The sequence below is a fragment of the Athene noctua genome, chromosome 13 (genome assembly GCF_965140245.1).
Source record: "Athene noctua chromosome 13, bAthNoc1.hap1.1, whole genome shotgun sequence".
Classification (NCBI taxonomy): domain Eukaryota; kingdom Metazoa; phylum Chordata; class Aves; order Strigiformes; family Strigidae; genus Athene; species Athene noctua.
Window position 1 is genome coordinate 17,625,027 of NC_134049.1, and position 20,790 is coordinate 17,645,816.

General features: G+C 37.4%; 1 protein-coding gene across 9 annotated transcripts in view; it reads right to left on the reverse strand.

The window, feature by feature from the left end:
• Window positions 1-20,790, reverse strand: part of TRPM1 (transient receptor potential cation channel subfamily M member 1) — a 108,627-nt gene that overhangs the window by 78,770 nt on the left and 9,067 nt on the right. For 7 of the 9 annotated variants that reach the window (XM_074917667.1, XM_074917668.1, XM_074917664.1 and 4 more), the window contains exon 1: window positions 10,451-10,932. In XM_074917667.1, the coding sequence (XP_074773768.1) occupies window positions 10,451-10,573 (123 nt within the window). In that variant the 5' untranslated portion in view covers window positions 10,574-10,932. Of the gene's footprint in view, window positions 1-10,450; window positions 10,934-16,552; window positions 16,661-20,790 lie in introns of those variants that run through there. The other 2 variants (XM_074917669.1, XM_074917670.1) reach the window with 2 other exon arrangements.

A 20,790-nucleotide genomic window follows, 5' to 3' on the forward strand; every position in this document is an offset into this window, starting at 1 on the left:
TTACCTCTGGTCCAGACAATCCCTACCTTAAGTATCGCTGCACAGGAGCAATCTCTGAGGGAGAATAACTACATCTTTCCCCTTGTTCCTACAGCACTCCCTAAACTATGCTGTTACAGCACTGGGCAACAGAGATTTCTGCTCTGACCCAGCATAGCTGCTCTTACATTCTCACACCTTACCTCTGAATTTAATAGGACGTTAAATGGAAAAATCTTGTCAGCTTATGAGCTGTATGCCCCATTTCCACCTGGATTTTCAATCTTCAGTTTTATGAGCAAATTCATCTTCATAATTGAAAAATATTTAGGGGACTCAAACTTCAATAAAACTAGGTAAATTATTAAGTGATTAAGATGTAATTTCAAAACAGCACACCCTGGGCTCTGAGCACTGATCCAGCTAATCACATGCTGATTAAATCTTTTTAAAAGCTTTGGAATTTACCCTTTGCTCTTCAGTTCCAAACTGACAAAGGTTTTTCTTTTGTAAAAATATAAAAATCAGTACCAACTATGTAGAACTGGACAAAGATATTTACTATATAATGTGAACATCAAGACAAAAACCTAATGCATTCCTCTTCAGTCAGTCTCTGTAAAACACATTAATAAATAAAACAACATAGAAGTTAATGATTTACTGCTGAATTGCATTAGGAATAGTCTTGGGTACTGTGTATCAGAAAGAAGAGAGGATGAACCCCTGAACAACTCATTTCTCCCCTTTTTTGACAAAAAAGATTTGTAATACATGACCTGTGACAGCAAAATTGGGAAGAAATGAAATCAAAGCCAAGTAGGAACTCTGGAAATAAAAAAGGAAAAACATTTAAATGTCTATTCTATTTTAAAAAATAACAAAGTACATTTAGTAGAGCTTAGTAACTACTGCTTGCTTTCTACTGGTAGAAGGCTTAAGCCATTCAGGTATTAATCACATGAAAGTAGATATTAAGGAATATTAATCCATACCAGCTGTTACATCTTTTGCTGTGCTATTATTAGAGATTAATCTTTATAGAACAAGGCTGCCTTTTCATGTCATTTCCAAAATGACATCATAGAAGCTGATACTGTTTTACAACAGATCTTTATAAAGGGGATGAAGAAAGCAGGAGCTAATGACTACATGGTGAATTATTTAACTTCATCCTTCAAATCTAAGGCACTTATGTTTAAAAGAGACACTGCCACTGTAATTAGCTGATGAGTTAATTTTTATTGTGACTGTAAAAAAATTGCTTTTATAGCTTGCTATTTACATCAAAAGAAAAAGGATATTCTCTTAGTGATACCGAATGTTCTCTTATGGAAAGTTCAAGGCCATGTAATTTCCTGTCTTCAGTAGCAGGGAACAAATACCACTAAAAACACCTAATATGATCTAGCCTTAATGAGGAATGTTTAGGATTGTAACAGAACTTTAACAAAACAGAAGCAACACTGTGAGCATAGTATTTTCTAAGGAACTATAAAAACCTTGTTAGGTGGGCTGGGTTTTTGGAGGAGCAACTGCTTTTACTCTTGGATTCATTTCATAGACAACTGCATCTGCAGACTCTAGAGAAACTCCTATTGGATCACATGTTCATGGAATGCTATTAAAATCACGAAAAGTATCACACTGTTCTGAAAAAGTAAAATTACTGGCAGAAAAGGCCAGCATTATTCATTAAAGATTATGAGATTACCATTAAAAATAAGCTTCTAATCAGTTTCTTGAGTTTTGGATGAGACTGTACCAGCTGCACTAAGGAAATCAGTTGTCATAGTTACGGAAAATCTACATTCTCTTTACCTGTAGTCTCCTTGCTTTGTTAAATGCAAGATTCTCCTCTAATTATGTTGCAATTACTCATCAGGGTACTTTTATTTTTTAATCATTTAGACTTTAGGTTGATCTTACTGATTACACATGTATTAGTTTTATAGCACAGCCTAAATGGTGAGGAGGAAGCTCTTTAGTCCAGGGTTGTGTGATTCACTGTCCTCCCACTCTTCCTTGAAGCTTGCACACTATCTCCTCAGCAGCCACTGCCCTTTCACTCTCCCCAGATTTGCAAATAAGTCCTTTAGTGGTTCCCTTTCCTCAGTCTACCCATATTCTGTCTGGGCAACCTGATCTGCTTCAGTGGTCAGCTGCTCCCTCCACAGCACTGCCTGAACTTGCCTCTATCTTTGACAATCTGGCATGTACAACTAACAGCCTTTCACAGTCTCTGCTGCCTGTCTTGAATCCTCTCCACCCTCATCTTCATCTGCTGATGAACCAGCAGTTATTTATATAACATTGGTTTTGATGCCTTTTCCTCTCGTCCCAAATCAATACCTTAAAATTCTGCTATTTCACTGTCCTCTTCCTGCCACTTCCCAGGACAAACTGGCTTTCCCATTCCACCCTGTTAATGCCTGTCTACAGGACCTCTCCCATCTCCAAACCAGATAGGTGGCCAACCCTACAATGACACTTCCATTGCTTAATGTCAATAATTTGCTTGTTAGTAACTTGCAAAAGTACAGGGCAGACAGAGGTACTCACAACACAAAAGATAATGTACATATTAGGAGGTAAAACTGGACTCCAGTTGTAAGCCTTTAGGCAGTTTACCTAATTGCTTATTTTTTATTTAAATAAACAGGGTTTGGGGTTTTTTTTTCCTTGTTTCTTTCCTTCCCCCTCCCAACTAGCTCTGAAATCATAAGGGATAAAATATGAGAACAATCAACCATTTTCACAGTTAATCAGGAGTCAGACAGCCATTTTATAACAGATGAATTTATGTAAAATCCTTCCATTCAGCCTTTATACATCATTGCCACCCAGCAGTGAAAGGCTGTTGCAGAGACTCCTTGAGCTATATACATCGTGAATGTACTTTAACAACCCTTAATTACATTTCTCTTCATTTTATGTATTAGCACATGACTTTGAAACACATCAATCCATCTCTTCTTGTATAATTAAAATCTATTTAGAATTTTGGATAGCTTTTACTCAATTTTCCTGAAAACTTGGAAAAGCTTTAAAAATATGAGTAAAATGTGCTCTTGAATTTTTTCAACACGTGGAAGTTTGCTGTTTTGCAAGCTGCATTCTAGGAACGAATGGCTTTCTTCTCGTTCTTTGCTGATGCTCATCAATTTTCCCTTTCACTGCTTGCCTGCCTCATGGATTCTGACTGTCCATTCCAGTCCTTTGGATAGCTAAGGTTTGGCTTATTTTCCATTTTTCAAAGTGGTTATCATTATTGCAGGCATCTAAACCAAGAAAAAATATATCTGGCAACCCTGAGTAGGTTTTACATGAGCAATTCCTACATCACAGATTAGTTAATTGGAGGCTTGATAGGAGGATATATGATTGAGGAAAACTAAATCACTTTTCTGAAAAAAAAAAAAAAAAAAAAGTTAATTTTAACTAGCTCCAGTTTTTCTAACTTTTCCGTTAGTGTAGATGACGGAAGTTGCACTAGAGATTGGGGCCCACATACAACAGAAAATTGCTTCTGTGAAGTGGACAAGACAGGTAGCAGAAAGGGAAATAGAGGGAAGGTGAGTTGCCCAAATTCACAAAGTAGGATGGATGGCACAAGTAGTAACAAAACCGTGAAGTTAAACTGCTGATCCAATCCACCACATTGCCTATTAAAGAGCTCTTTTTCAATGCTTTCTGACCTTCCTTTGCCACCCATGTTTTTCACCTAATTTTTAAGGACTGACTAAATTAAAAGAATCTTCATCACTTGTGGTAGATTCTACAAATTCAGAGTCAGAATTTAAAAAGCACCAGAAAGGTTATATTCATTAAGGTAATGGTTGATTCTTTAAACTTAAGAGTGGAGTAAGCACCCCACAACTAACCTACTATCACTATGTGAGACACAAACTACTAATGCTTTCCAGTAAAATAGTTTTGGCTTTGTTTATCCACATTTGTGTTTTCTAGGCAAAAGAAAGGGGCAACCATTTGGAGCATAGTACCACTTACAGTCACAGTCTGTAAGTCTCCTGCTACTGTAAAATCCTCATCCGACTCAGAAGCACTCTTATACAACTATTTGTTGCTCTCTATTGAAAGTCAGAGAGAGCTCTGAAATATCCATGAGCATTTGCTTCAGTTTTTAACAGGTAGCCACCCTTGACAGATTCCTTTTATAAAACTACATTCAAAGTGAAAATTGCTCAAGGCCTTCTGCTCTGACTTTTCCCTACTCGGAACTGCATAAAGCTTGTTTGCAGACCTTCACTGGAGAACTGCTGGTAAGCAAGAACTGGCAAGATGTGCCACATGAACCAAGGCATCTATGGCAGGTTTTTTTGAATGACGCTAAGAGTAATTTGTGTTGAGAAACAGGCAGTGAAGCACAATTGTGAAAGACAGATGCATGCAAATCCTACAGTTGCTGGAAGTGAATATGAACAGCTGGACAGAATAGCACCAAATTTCTGAAAAGTAAAAACCAGTATTCTGTAATTCACAAGGTGATTCTGACATTCAGTACATGACATGAGTTCTGGGGAAGGATGTTGTTCTCTCCATGTCTGCTGCAGCGTCACTCATGGTTTCATCATTATCACAGGCCCAACTCAAGCATTAGGCAACATTTAAAATATATCATCCCTTAAAACTGAAGGCTCTACTCACGTGCTATATGAAAAAGGACAGTTCTCCTGCTGTTCCCTTTGTCAGCTTCATCTTTTTCTAACACTACAGAATCTTGGTATTAAATCCATACTTTCACTGATACGACTAGCACAAGGGAGCCTAGAAATACTTCCTATCACCCCTGCAAATACAAGCTGCAAACCTGCGCTAGCTCACCAAATTAATCTTGACAAAACCTCTCTCTCCTTCTGGCCCAGACCCTTAATAGGTTATTAAGATGCTGTGTTTCAGAGTAGCACTTCTGTATACAGAATCTGTACCCTGTTCAAATTTATAAGGAGGATAAAATGTGTTAGATATGCACATGATTGTTATGCACTGGACACCAGGACAAGCCCAGTATGACACTTGCAACTCATAATACAGGTACTCATCCTGCTGGACAGTCTGCAGTTGCTGTAAATTGTTGAGTTTATGCAGTATTTGCCCAGACATACAGGTGTTCTATGAGATAAACACATGTTCCTTATAAGTAACAGCTATCATCAGTTTTAAAAATTTGCTAAACACACTAAGAGTGTCAAAAAGCTCCCACAAAATTCGTTACATTCTCATTGCTGGAAGCCATCATGACATAACAGTTGCACCTAGGCAGCATTTTCGTTAGAGGTACATAAGGCTTTAAACAGCTATACAGTGCAAGAAGTCTTGTCTCTGATTCCATGCTTACACCCTATCTTGAACAGTAAGCTTCCACGCCTTTGTGGCAACCTTTCCCTCATGCTAGAGATCACATATTACTCGCCGTATGCACACACCATCTGCTCCTGTTGGATATCTGCAGCGCATTGACTTGCAGAGAAGGAACTTACTGCAATGCCGCGTGCCTAGCTGTGCTGGGTGACTCATACCTGCAGAATATAGACGCAACTCCTTATGAACAATTCCTGAAAACAAAGAGATTCCCAAAAGCCATACCTTACAATGTCTGTCTTGAGAAGAAACTTAAAAGATGTCAAGAAAAATGTCATGGGCATGCCAAGCAGAACCGTTTAGTTCTACATTTCAAATTCGATAAATCCTCTACTGTACTGATATTCTTTCTTTGGATGGTGTGTCACCGCAAAACAAAAACCTTGTAATTCACTTGGCAAGTTGTGCATCCTGCTTAGGGGGTTAAGAGATTTATTTCCAAATTCTACAGATCAGCTGGTACTGTCTAACACATACTCTATTATGGACTGTTTTTCACAATGCTCTTATCCAGTTTGTTGAAGGACATTAAGATACCAAATCTGATTCAGTGTTGATTCAGCGAGGCAGTTCAGCTAAAGAGCCAGTAGAATGCTCTTTGTAAAATAGCATACACACATAGAAAAGATTTGTCAAAATTGGACAAATTTATATACTCAGCTATAACATTTTTCAGTATCTTCTAAGAATGCAGCTATAGTACAGTTTCTGCGGTGATAGTCATATATTATTGTAATTTGATATTCCCTTCTTCCATTAAACAGAAGAGTACAGGCTGTGCTGCTGTCTCTGAGTTTGGGAGTCTGTACCAGAGATCACATACTGCTAAGTACAGTTATTGTTTGTTTGAAACGAGGGAACTGATAACCTGTTGGCCCATTCTGCAGACCCAAGTCTGCCTCTATTTTTCTTTAGGGCCATGGAAATCTACCTGTGATGACAGTTTCATTATTTATTTTTTGAGCATTAAGGAAGATACAGAACCTGCCCTGTTGTACATAGAGAGAAATAAATTTTTATACCCAAGTTATTTTCTCACTTTCATCATTCAACTGGCCCCCCAAACTGGAAAAAACACAGCAGTGTTATCTCTTGAGCCACTGAGACAATGGCCAAAGTGTTTGTACAAAGAGAATTTCTTAATCAAAGCGGAAATTTTGGGGAAAAAAGACAAAAAGAAATTTGAAACTCTCAAAAGAAACGTGTATGAAAATGATTTCACTATTTCCAAGTGATCTACCTAATCATAAATGTAATATTAACCAGTTGTAGATAACTGTTCCAAACAAATCAGTGAGTTAATCTTTTATAAACCATCAAAAAGTATGGTAATTTGAAGGAAATCACAGCTTCTTGACAAATAGTTTAGGAGCACAATGTAGTAGCCTTAGTAAAGGCACAAAAAGCACACAGTTTAACAACTGCAACTGATTTGGAGGGATTTTATACTCATTTTCAAGCTTCATTAACAAATGGCAAGACAGATCAAAACGGTGACTTAAAGGGGAGACAAAATTGGTTCTCTGTCTAACAGATATGTTCTCTCTGATCTAAGAGAATGTATTCATCCTTTCCTGTCTTTTCTCTGGTTTGTCTGGTCTGTCATTTACAAAACACGGGACAAGTTATTTGCCTTAGTCTGAAGGTCTAATAATCCTTCTACCTTTGCAATCCATGAAAACTTTACTGATGCATCACTGGGTAATACTGTACTACCTTAAAAAAAATTTAAAAGATCCAGTTTACTTTCTGTAGCAGTTTTGCTGAGATTTTCAAAGTTGTCTGATGTATCTAGGTAAAATATTCTTTAAAATATTTTTTTTAATATTCTAAAAATGTATTTTTAGACATTACTGTTATTTCTTACACCACATTTGATTGCCAGGAAGAAGACAGTGAAGTGAGCAATAAAGCAATTTAAAATATATTAGTCTCTATCAAAGCTTAAATCTGAGCATCTGAAAGGCTTGTACTGAGTAGTATATCCTTATACAGACAGTCACAGAGAATTTACAAGCATGGAAGAATTATAGGCAAACAGAAACAACATGTAGAGAAAAGCTATTTCAATAAAATGGTTTTCTCTTCAGAGGAACAGAAAATGAGTCACAGTAGGTACATCTTAAAGACATTTAGACCAAGTCAATGGAGATAGTGAGCAGAGATGAAAGCACTGTTCAGTACTACAAAAGTAATTTGAAGTAATTGCCATTAGTGGGAATGACAGACCAGTGATGTACATCCAGATAAGCTGCTTCCTTTTTCAATAAATGGAGATGTTTACAAGAAACAAAACCAAAACACAGATCTAAGTGTGCTCACACACAAGCATACTCCTCTTCTTAAACACTATGGGTTTCACATTTCATTTACAGCATTCTCTATTCAGGTAGAGAGTAACTCCTTTAATTGCAGAGCGGTAGCAACAGGTGCTTTTGTAAAACTGCTTGAGAAGTAAAATGCCGTCTTCCTCGAGAGCACTGTTGTCAAAATCAGGAGAATACATGGGAAAGCTAAGCAGAATAGAGATACCTGGCTATTTTAATTACTCTTGCTATTTAGCACTACTGCAGTAAAAACCAGGAGTCAGAATCATAGACCAGGACCACGCACTGCTACACATTCCTTAGAAAAAGGTCTGTGAGAGTGGCAAAAGGGAAAAAAATTATTAGAGTGGAAGCTGAAATTTTCTTTATAAATATTTATACTTAGCTACATGGCTTTAACCATTCCTGCCTAGGTTTTCCTGATGTGTCCCAAAGCACTACACCCCTGCAAAACACACACATTCAAGATTAGTTTCAATCCCCGTTTTCAGCGGTATTATTAGTAAAAGTTTACACTCAAGACAAAACATTCTCAAGCACAACAGCACCCAGGTATCCTGCCTTGAGGTGTCCTGACACCCAGAGATGATCACTTCCACTTGCATGTATGCTGACAGCATGCTATTAACCTCAAAGAGCCAACCATCATAATTTCTCAGCAGAAGGAACACTCCCAGCCTACTGCATAAACCTAAACATCTATTTTTTTAATCAGCTCTAGAAATAATTTTTATCTCATGAAAGGTAAAGTTTTTGTTTCCAGAATGAACATCAAAGCAAATAATCACCAAAAGAATTAGGAAGACTAAAACAAGCAAGCCATGCAGAGAATTTACAGCTTTTAAAATACAACATTTTTTTTTTAATAATCAGAAGCCAAACCTTGTTAAGAAAACCCAAATCTGTACTGTATTCCTTCTATGTTGACTTGACTGTCTTTCCTATGGGATTAGTGCGAGAAGATTAAACAATTTTTATCAGGGTATTTTACTCTGACTTTATTCCATTCAGGAAATAAAATTCTATATGCTTTGCACTATCAAGATAGGCTTGGGGACATTAAAAAAAAAGCCAAAAAAAAAGCTGACTGCAGCTGGAGCACTATGACTGAATTATGGGTTTACTATTGTGTTTTATTATGTTTAAGTGAGCCTTGACACATAAACCAACACTTTAAAGGGGAGATCTTTCTCTTTAATTTCTTTTACCATTATTTATTGAATAATACTACCAGCCTACAAAAACTACTGCTTATCTTTGGAAAAGTCATTTGGTTGACAAAGCAAGCAGTATACAGTTCATGAAACAGAAATGTCTTGGAGTACAGCCTGGTTTTTCACACTATTTGGACGCAGCCATAAGGCACCTAAGAAGCAACTGTGCAAGTAATGGCAAAAGTTACACAACACAATGCTGTTGCCAAGTATCAGCTGACATTTCAATATGCCACTTCGCTTTTTATCTACCAGAGGAGAAAAACCCGGAACCCACCGCAAATGCTTTAGAGCCTTCCATCTTTCTTCTAAGTATTTAGGCTTTGCCCTGGTGACAAGGACATTACAACAGAAATATTAATTTGGTTTTCTCACCTTTTTCAATGTCTGTAATAGGGCCTGTAAGATGGGCATTACATGCAACTTGACAACCTCTTTAGCAGAGAAAAGGGCCAGGGTCCCCAATTATTACATAAAAAAACAATGCTGCAAATGAATAACCCTAGATAGTGCTTGCAATTCACCTGGTGAAGGCCCTTGCCCAACAATCTCAGCTGAAGAAGTCCCCCAACCCTAGACATATTCTTATTTGCGTTCACAGAAAACCATGACCAATTATTTCACATCATATAGAACAATCATTTTTAAAAAGGAAACATTTTAATACATACTTAGTTGACTGTGTGTCAATGACTAAATTTCCTCCAAGATGCTGCCATATATTTTTCTCTTAGTGATGTTCCTTCTGACTTCCTTTCACCCCTTTAATTTGAATCTGACTCTAACATTGTGGTGATCAGCAGAATTTAGAGGTAAGAGGGTGGGAAGAGAACATAAAAACTATTTCTCATTATTTGAATGGAGTCAGTCTGAAAAAGGTCAGTTGAGCTGGAATCTGAGAAATCCTGAGCTGAAGTTAGTCTATATTTGTTCCAAATGAGTCTATCAATCCATGGACAAAAGATGTATTTAAATTCCCTTCACAGCTGAAAACTGAATTAAGAAACATTCTTAATATTCATTTACAACATGCAAGCTTATGACAGCAACAGAGTGAGTTTATGTCTTCATTCTCCCCCTTGTCTTTTTCATTCATACACTGCACACCACAAGATCAACTACAGACTGTATTTCTCATAGAATCTGCCGTGTATGTTCAGTGAAACACATCAAAATCCTTTATATATCCCATCAGTCTTCTCCCTGCATCTGAACTTGGCATGAACACTAAGTATCAATAGTCATCAAAATATGATTTTGACTATGGATAGGAATAATTACAGGCTAGCCCTGTTTGGCGATATTTAACTCAGAGATCCTTAAGACAGCGTGCTTGTGAAAGAACTCCCATCATAGGAAGAAGATTCATTGCCAGAACCTGTGCAGTGAACGTGACGGACACCTCTAAGACTTAAGAGAGCACAGAGGGAAAGAGAATTGCTCTCATTTATAACAGTACCAGTTATTAAAAAAAAAAAAAAGTGGGGGGCAAACAGTGTCTCCAGTTGTTTCCCTCAGATTGTATTCTTTGGGTAATTGTAGACTTACCTTTTGTGATCCAGATGCTGAGCCCTTAAATGAAGTGCGTTTGAAGGAGCCACTCATCCTCCGTAAGGAACCTGTGAACTTTCCTCCTCTTCCTTTCTTAATGCCCTGACTCTTACCCTCCATACAGGACTTAGTACCCCAGCACCAAAGAAAACTCTGATTTTAGTCATGTACTCTGAGCAGTTTTTTTCCTGAAACCAACAATCATTAAGTTACAGCTTAAACAAAAAAGAGACAGATGCACAAAACAAAATCAAAGCCAAATAATGAGACTCCTGTTCTGATAGCCAGCTAGACAAGTAGAAAAACAAGGCAATACACCGATACAAACTGTCCCCCTCCCTCTTCTCTACTGTCTCTATAATCAGGCTTAATGCACACAGCTTCTGCAAGCTATGGTTTTTAATGGACAGAGATTTAATAAATGGTGATTGAAGGTAAATCTACTTTAGAAGCAGCAGCCCGAAAGGTTTTTATTTGTGCAAAGCACAGGGCAGTCAGATGGAAATTATTTTGGTATCAGTAGAAAGGCACATGAAAAGAGCAGATGGTCCTCAGCAGACTATGGGTTAGAGGCCTGGTGGAATTCTAAAGGATAACTGCTGATGGCAAGTGTGCCTATAGCAGGTCTCAGGATGAGAGACACAAGGTTTTAAAAGCAAACAACCCATAAGATCATAAGAAGTTAGATTCTAATTAATCAGGGAATAGGGGTTGTGGCAAATAAGGTGCAGTGTGTATTATCTTAATGAATTCTTATTAATATCTCAATCCATCTATTTCATACTATTCTGCTTAAATATGCAGAAAGAAAGCAAAAGGAGGCAGTTAGGGGAGAATAACGAAGAAATGAGGAGGAAACAAGGTGCTTTAAAAGAAGAACAAAATCATTATTGACTATATCTAGTTGGCTCCAGAAGACTAGCCTTCTCAGACATGAGCCAGGAATCTGTTAGAGAGCTCGGTTTAGAAAAGAAATGGATGTGAGCACAGAGAAACTAGAGATATATTTCAGAAATATACACACAGACTGCTGATTTGTAACTGTGAGGTAAGTCAGAAACACCCGTAATTTACAGGATTTAGTTATACAGTCAAACTTTTGATTTATTTACTTCTTTACATTTTTACATTCACCTCTTTGTCCCTCAATAAAGTGGGTGCCTGCTTGCAGCTGGTTAGAGGAGGCAGAGAAAATTGAGTTGAAAACCTAAAACAAAACAAAACAAAAAGTGGAAGAGGCTGATGGAGCTGCACCAATTTCGTTGTTCTGGTCAGCACAGTCATAATCAAGAAAGTGAAGCTTCCCATGCTGGCAAAGATAAATGGCTGACAACTTACAACATAGTTAAAGTTGTATTGGGAAACGGGAGAGTAAAAGTTCCATGCTCTGTAGGAGAAACACTTCTATTATATTAGAGCAAACAGTTTGTGGGATTAGGTTAATGGAATGTAGAGGGCATAGACACTAAAGGGTCACAAAAGAGGTCTTCCTTTCTAACCATTCATTAAACCTAGGCAAAACCAAGGAAGGTAAAATCAGCATTTCTGACAAGACTTTTGACAGCAGCTGTTATATGATGTTGTTTTAAGACATGGCTTGGCTGAAGTAGAAGCTGGAAAATAGAATATAAAAATCTGGCAAAGACAATAACCCAATGAGCACGGACAGAATAATCCTAAAGGGAGTTGTGATCAGACAAGCTACTTTATAAAGTAGTGCCTCATAAATTCCATGTACACCTGCACTCCAAAAGGGTCTCTCCATTATATCATTTAGCAGCAAAACATTGCAGTTACTGCTTGGGTGAAAAACTACCCTGTTGTTTAAACTGTTATGAACTTTGAAACAAATTAAATTACTTCTATCTATACCAGAATTTGATTTGCCCAATTCTGTCTTTTTTTATCTATAAAAGTCATCTCTACATTCTAGGACATATTCTCCAATGGTGGTAGCTATTACAGCAGTCAGTTCTATCCACACTGACAGATTTAATGAGCTGAGAATATGTCCTCCTGATCTAGCATCTTATTTGATAATATGAACAAACGTGAAAGACATTCAGATAATAGCACATGCTGAACATTTTTGGTTTATATTAAACAAATCCAATGTGAATGCTGTCAAGGAACAAAAAGAATATTCGAGGCTCCTTTGCACAGTTCCTCTTCCTTAGCCAAAACATGTATCTGAATGCAATGAATGAAACAGAGGTGCATCCTAGTCACTATTTGTGATGTCATCTCACAAAAAGTCATCATGTTATGACAGTGCAATTCCCTGAAAGGATAAGCGACATTACTCAGAAGGGATGACTAACAGTATTTTGTTAAAGGACAAAAATGGGACATGCTTTTCAGAAAGCAGAAATTCAGAATACAAATCTGTTCTTCAAGGCACAATGTAGAATGTGACTAAGGAATTCATTAACTCGGTCCCTTTGGACATGTGATTCTAAGACTTTTATCTGAGCTCCCTGTAACTGCTTTTGGTATATTTTAAGCACCACACTGGATTTTCACAAGTTGTCAGTACCCAGGAGATGTTCGCATCCAAGAGCCAGATGAAAGCCTTCCAATAATCAATGCAACAGAAGCTGCTGAATACTAACCCCAGTTGAAAAATCAGGCAAATTAAGTTCTACTGATGTTCTTGTCCCCACTGTGTTTATATAACTCTTCATGGGCTGTTTCCACTATGCTAGGGGACCAGAAACATGCACCATGCTGCACTTTCAACAGCTCTGTGATTTAGAAGTACAAGCTTAATTGATTTTCCAAAAGAGCTTGTGGTTTTAGGAGTGCAATATCACATTAGGAAAGCTTTTAAACAAACATTGTTACTGAAGGTTCCTGTCTCACTTTGGAGTTTTCATCATTTGAGCTGTTTCAATGGTTTGTGTGGTCTAAATCAGACCTGTGTAACCATCTGGTTTAAATCAGCACTGGGCAAGGAAAGGGTCGTAATCTCTTACAACATAATGCGGTTGACAACAAAAAAGTATCTGGCACAGTATGGAAGTAAAAGACCCTTAAACTGGTTCTGAAACTGAACAATCAGTGACATGAAAGGACACATCTGTCCGTCACCCTCCATATTTTGCAATAAAATCAAATTGGTCAAACCTAGATTATAAAAAACAAGACTATACAGTCCCACAAAACAGCAAGTAGAGCACAGGCACACTCCATTTGCAAGATGACCTTCAAGGTCCTTGACAGCCTGCTCCCTGGGAACTGTAGGGTGCATTCATTTCAAAGAACACAGAAGTAACTTACTATGTAAGACATAAGTACTTGTCTATCCTATAGATACCATGCCATGGAAATTTAACATCTGCAGTCATGGGAAGATCCATGGCTCAAAGGTCCTATCACAATGGGTTCTTTAAAAAAGTGAATAGTTTGGTTAAAGACAGTTGTAGTTGTTTCAGCCTATAGAAAGTCTAAAATGGACTAAATTCCTCTTACTGCTCATGGTCAAAGCTATGCTATGACATCACATCACAGATGTCTGATGTCATTTTTTTTTTAAAAAAAGTGATAGATTTCAATTTTTGATGTATAGTACACCAGTACAGTCGAAATGTTTCCACTCACTTCAGTAGTCACAACTAAATATGGAAAGCAATACTGCATAATCTGATGAACTTTATTTACACAGACAGGCGGGGGTAAGATGGGCTTACACTGGCATAAAGATTTGAATGTAAAAGACATGTAGAATTAGGCCTTCCTTCACTTTTCATTTAATACGAGTATTAAACTAAACACATTTCTTTCACAGACAATGGATTATAAAACAAAAACTAAAAGCACTTTTTCTTCTTTTTAGTGGTATGTCTTAAAAGAATATTTTCTGTAAAAAATGTATGTAGGTGTCCTTTGACATTTGTGAGACAATAAGAAAATTTAAGCAGTCGTGTGCTTTACTGAAAAAATCCATACATTCCGTTAAGGGTATTCATTTATTAGCCTAAGAACAGGAGCTGCTGGTATTGTGCTCAGTGCTGCATCAATGCTTTTCCAAAAAGGCTTATTCCAAGGTAGTCATAATCAGTTACGTTGTGCTTGCTACCAAAACATCTCAACAAGTGCAAGCAAATCCATCTTCCAATTCAACAAAAGTTTTCCTGCATAAGGACATGAGCATACACCAGGATTGTCTGAAATCACTATGGGGCTGCAAACTATTATCATTCTGAAGTCTTTCAACTCTTCAGAAACTCACATGTTATTTTGTTACTGGCAGGATAAACCTGCTCAAGTACTTTCAAATTTGTAATTCTCCCAAACTGAAAGCAAATGGAAATGTCAAAATTACTCTTCAAGATGGTTTAATCCTGTTAATCCATTTACGTACTCTCTACAAGTTGGCTAGCTTCAGAGAGACAGTTCAGCTATTTAACATATTTTAACTTTCAAAACCACAACCTCTTCCAAATGGTTTTTCTCTCGTACATAAAAAGCTGCAGGAAATCAGACTAACATCTCATAGTTGTGTACAATAACCTCCAAAGCAGATGATGGAGGGCCTATATGAAATGAGCTGGAGCAGAATGAAACTGGATAACATTTTATATTCAAGATAAAGGAAAGGAGCAACAAGTTTCCTGACTACTGATGAAGTGATTTGCTTTCCAAATCAGACAATTATGCAGCAGTAGATTCACTTTTGAAAGAACAGCATGGAACCAAAACTGTAAATACGAATACTCCTCATTCTGGGGTGTTGCATACTTCAAACTGTGAAAACAAAAATGTTTAACATTTGAAGAACTACTACTGTTTGATTATACTGGCTTCTCAGTGGTCTAGTAACAGCATTGCACTTGCCTTTTCTCATTTCCCCACATCTACACATTCAGATGCACCATCTGAATCACGCAGATCACAGAAGTAGTACGTTATTTTTATGTCATGAACAGAAAGCTATGAAAAAACTTCTAGTTCTCGTTATTAGCCAAAAGAAACAAAATGCTACACTACAACGCCATAGTCCATTATAAAGTCTATCACTTTTAGAAAAAATCCACCAGTTTCTTCCCCTGATATTTTATAGTTTTCTTCCCTCTTTTTATCAAGAACTAAATAATTAGGTTTTACATTTTTCCTTTTTGTTCTTTTGAGTGCTTCTCCTTTTGTGCTACAAGTACTTTCAAATTTGTAACACTTAGAAAGAAAAACAGGAAGGTATGGAGGAAGGATGGAAGGAAGGAAGGGAGAATCTAATGACAATAAATACAGCATTTAAATGCAGAACAGGCAGTGATAAAGCTCCATAGTAGGAGCATTATAACTTAGTACCAAACTAGAGAGAAGGGTATAGAGGTCCAGAAGATCAGACAGATACTGGTGGATCAAAAAAATCACACAAACACCGAATAACTGGTTTTATCCCAAGCTCTATTACAACCAGTGCCATTCAGCTTCCAAATCACTTTTTCTTCCTTTTCTTTTTTTTTTAAAAAAACACCTATCTTTGTACAGTTGATCACATTAGGTGCAGACTAAAAAGCTGGTTTTGCACATTAAATCCAGGGCTATAATTTCTGGCTTTAGACTTAAACAATGGGTAAGTTTATGGAGTTATGTGAAGAGAAACAAAAAACAAACCAGCCAAACAAAAAACTCCAAAGCTATATGTCACTAAAGACAAAGGAAAAAAATACAGAAGTTTTACATTTTCAGGTTCTGAAGAAGCTTGACCAGTTCATGAAATCATGATATTTAAACTTGGCAGTATGATATTTTTCCAGGCAAAGTGCATTTCTTATCTTTAAAAAGAAGCTTTATAATTTTGGAATAGAGAGCTTGACATCTTTCTTAGGTCTGAATAGCTGCAACTGAAATAATGAAGAGCATTTGGAGAATTTTACACCATTTCTACAGAATATTTAAAACTGCCTACAGCAAAACTGATGGACCACCGTGTCTTCCCTTTCACACTTCACACTTCAGTTATAGACTGCAGTACAATATTGTTTTTTATCTCAGTTATAGGTCTTAAGCATTATGTACTTCAACAGTTCTTGATTCTTTAGTTTCTATGCCTGAAATGAAATGCAGACAGAATATTGCTCAGTACTGGTTACCTACCATGAGAATGAGCACACTGTAGGTCACTGGGGACTGCCGTCTGCTGGGCGAAGAAAGCTGACTTCTTTTTCTGTAAACTACATATCCTCAAAGCAATGCTATAGTAACCTAGGCAAAAGCATATTAGGATTAAAAATGTAACAGTTTACACAACACTCAGATAGCATGTAACTGGCAGGTGACATCTATAGAAAAGTTTCATTTAGTCAATTCCACACTTAAACTCAGAAGAGGACTATAGGCTTTTACTTCAGCATTGTCTGTATACCGATTCCGACAGTCTTTGTTATTTAGCACCTGTCTGTCCCCTCTCTCCTCTTGCAAGAAAAAAGCAGGTTTAAAGTGAAATTGAGCAGATAAGACATGCAGACAGAAGAGAAAAGGTAAAGAAATACCTTCTGTTTGTGCCAGTGAGCCTGAAAATTGGTGCCTCGTTACCACCCTCACATATTAGAAACAATCTGTACTCATCACATAAATAACAAAATGCACACCAGTAATCCTATTTCCGTAACCTGCCTAGGGAGTAGAACCTGCAGAAACCCACCATCAGCTTCTCTATCGTAGAATCAGAGAAAAAAATTAAGTTGGGCTTTGTTCAGCTCAATGCTGAAAACCTCCAAGGACAGTGTTTCCAGTCCTCTGGGCAATCTGCTACAGCACTCAACCATTCCTCACTGTAAGGAATTGTTTTCTTATGTCCCTTTGAAATTTCTCTTGCTGCAAATTACTGCCATTGTTTCTTGCTTCTGCACCTCTGAGAAGAATCTGGCTCCATTATCTCTGTAACACTCCTTTACTTAGTGGAAGACTGCAACTAAATTCCTCCTTAGCCTTCTCCTCTCCAGGCTAAACAAACCCAGCTCTTCTAGCCTACCTTTATATCAGGTGCTTCCATACCCTAATCATCCTGATGGCTCCCCACTGATACATTTTTCAATCTCTCTCGTACTAAGGGGGCCCCAAAATGCAGTACTCCAGATGCAATCTCATGAGCACCAAACAGAGGGAATAAACATTCCCCTCTTCCTAATACAGCACAATACACAGCCTCCATAATTACAAGGGCACACTGCTGACTCATCTTCAATTGCTGGTCACTGGGATTCCAGGTCCTACTAATGCGTCAGCTTTGCATTTGCCTTAGTAAAGTCTTATTAAGTTTGTGTTGGTCTATTCCTCCAGCTTGTTGGAGGAACACACCCACCCCACCCCCTGCCTTGCTATTGCTGCAAATTTCCTACAGGTGCACCCTATCCCATTTTCCAGGACACTGAAGATGTTACACCCTATCAGCCCCTTCTGTATCACAGCATTGTACCTACAAAGATATACTCAAACTGAAAATTAAAAATGAAAAGAATGTGTTCATCTCAGCAGTTTAGAATTACTACACTGAACTGAAGCACAGCAGGATAACTTGGAGTCTGAAATTTGTGGTGGGGGGTGTGTCTTAGAGCCTGCTATCTTAATACAGCATCCTTAGAGACATCAGAAGAACTGTTCTACAACAGGCAGAAGTCCATTTAACAACTGCAGGCTCAACCAGCTGAAGACTTCTTGCACAGACAGGGCTACTTGTCAGCTGTTAACAATTTTCCATGAGGCTACGTGATCACTAGCACTAACAGTGGAGCAGCTTGTGGTTGCATGGGCTTAATTTGATCACAGAAGAACACCATGAGTTTTTCTCTTGCAGCTCTGTGGCTCCTTTTCCCTAAGTAACCTCCAAAGTACATTAAAGACTGCTTGTACAAGCAGAGAGCTAGTTTTCAGAGGGTTTGGAAGCACATTGGGTCACACGGCAATTTAAAGTACAATCAGCTTCTGTCTAAGTGAGTAGGTATGTTACATTAGAAGTGGAAATGAAGAATACCTTATGTCACAGAAAATGGTGCTGGGAGAGCATTTTTACAGACAAATTTGTCCAGTACTGCATGTTTGACATTCATGTGCTTTCAAGCAATACCACAAGAAGCTCTAGTTACTATTAGCAGTGACTTCACATATGATTAATAAAACTAAATGAGTTGGTTTCTTTCCCTGGTTTGAAACTACCTGGGATGAAAGAAATATAGTAGCAGTGCAAGAAAATGATGGTTGAGGACAGCACAAAATATTATTTGCATTCATTTGTTCCTGCCTGATATACAGTGTATTATACTTAGACTGTATTGCCTAGAATTCAGTAGCTATTCCTATAGCACTTTCCATCCTAAGATTCAAGTCACTTGAGCATTAAAAACGTAAACTTCAATACCCTTAAGAAGCGAGGAAGCATTCTCATCTGTAAGAAATAAGGAAGCAGCTTAGGCACAGGAAAACCAAATTACTTGTTTATATCTGTGTGATGTAAAAAATAAGTAGGACCTCCAAGTGTGACACATCACTTTTTCTTTTTTTTTGGTTGGGTTTTTGGTGTCCTTCCCCAGCCTGCATCACTAATGCCCGTGTGGATTACCTGGAGCTCACAGCTTGACTGGACTGCATTTCCTTATCCATTAATTATACTTTTATTCATAGTAGTGGATATGCACCACAGGTCAGGAAGGCACCAGATAATGCTTTCCATGAAAAGAATAATGGACCCATACTTTGCACATCAATATAATTTTCTGCTTGGGGTCTCTTTTTTTTTTTTTTTCTTCTATAAATATTACCCAGGTAACTAATAACAGAAATCCAACTCATCATTTTACAGATAAGAAACAGTATAATTGCTTAAAGGTTCAAATATTGATAAGAAACTCACTAATTTTGGTTGCTCAAGCTCAGACAGTCCCTGACCTAATTCTGAAAAATGCTGAACAAGCAACAGCTCCTGTGATAGCAAATGGGAGCTGTCACATTTCTTCAATTTAAATTCTTGTTGCTTTACATGACTTTTCACAAACTGAAGCAGATAAAGGCCCTTATCCATCATATAATACTATCTAAATTAATCTCAGTGGGCATTTGTGAGGATCTAGACCACGGTTAATGGGTAGTTTTGAAAATTCAGGCCCTGATGGCATATTGCATGCCACATCCCCATGTATAGTAATTTATTTCACATGCAAATTGCCTACTAATGTAATTAGAGAGCTAGTGACATCTTACTGCCATTCTCAAAAAAGCAGAGCTGAAAACAGGACAGTGGATCCCTTCACTACTACATCACATGTTCATTTTCCAACCAAGCTGAAAGAGCTGGGGGCATAGCTACAACCAGTTTGGGAGCACTCTGCCTAACCACTTCCTTGTCTCATCCTTGGATTCTGTAAACGGCTAGGTCTTTCAAGCTAAAAAAAGAGAAATAAATTGGATTTGTTGACTTCTATTTCTTTAAAAGATGGGGAGGTAAAACCTGAATTCTAAAAATGGGACTACGAAGATAAAAATAAAAAAATATTGTATGCAGATTAAACTTTGTAACAGCTTTAAGGATAGTAAAAAAGAATAAGCAAAGCTTTTTAAAAATAAAGCAGTGATTCAGTTTGAATACTGAATTTAGATGCTAAGTTACTACAGATACTTCAGGCCTTCACTTAGGATAAATCCTGTTTTACCTGTGCAAAGCCTAAAACAGTCTGTGATGTTTTACTCTTGGTTTTACTGTTTAGAATGGCAATGTTTCATTGCTCTGTGCTTTTATGAAAGCAAACTAATTATTGTTTCGGCTCTACTAATGAGCCAAAGATTGAATGTAGTGTAGAGTTTTCAAATTGTTTTGTTGGTAAAAGAAGGGGAAAAGGTAATTTAAAATTATTTCATTGCTTCAACTTTCATATGAATAGCTCCAGAATAGTACTGAGACGGTGGAAAGAATGTCATTCTTTATAATGCTTGGTTCTTGGCTTTTGCACTTAGCTACTAAACTGGTACCAAGGTTCCAGATAATTCACATAAAAAACACGGGTACTTTGCCATGAACTACTGTTTTCAAAAGGTACCATGTGACCTCAGTCAGCTCAAATCAGGAAACTGGGATAATAAACCCCTATCTCAGAAAGGCAACTGTGTTTTGGAAGAATTTTGTCTTTTTGTCCCTCTTCTTGCAAACTTTTTAAAGATAATAATATTTATTTTCAAGTTTATTAAAATACAGTTATTGTGAATTATTTCAATTTTGATAAGCCAATACTTTTTGACTAAAAGCTGCTTCTCCAATCAGCTACACAAATAAAGCATTTCCATTAAAGAAATGGCGATAGATCCTCAAATTTCTGTAAGTTACAGGGCAGATGTTGGAAAATTGA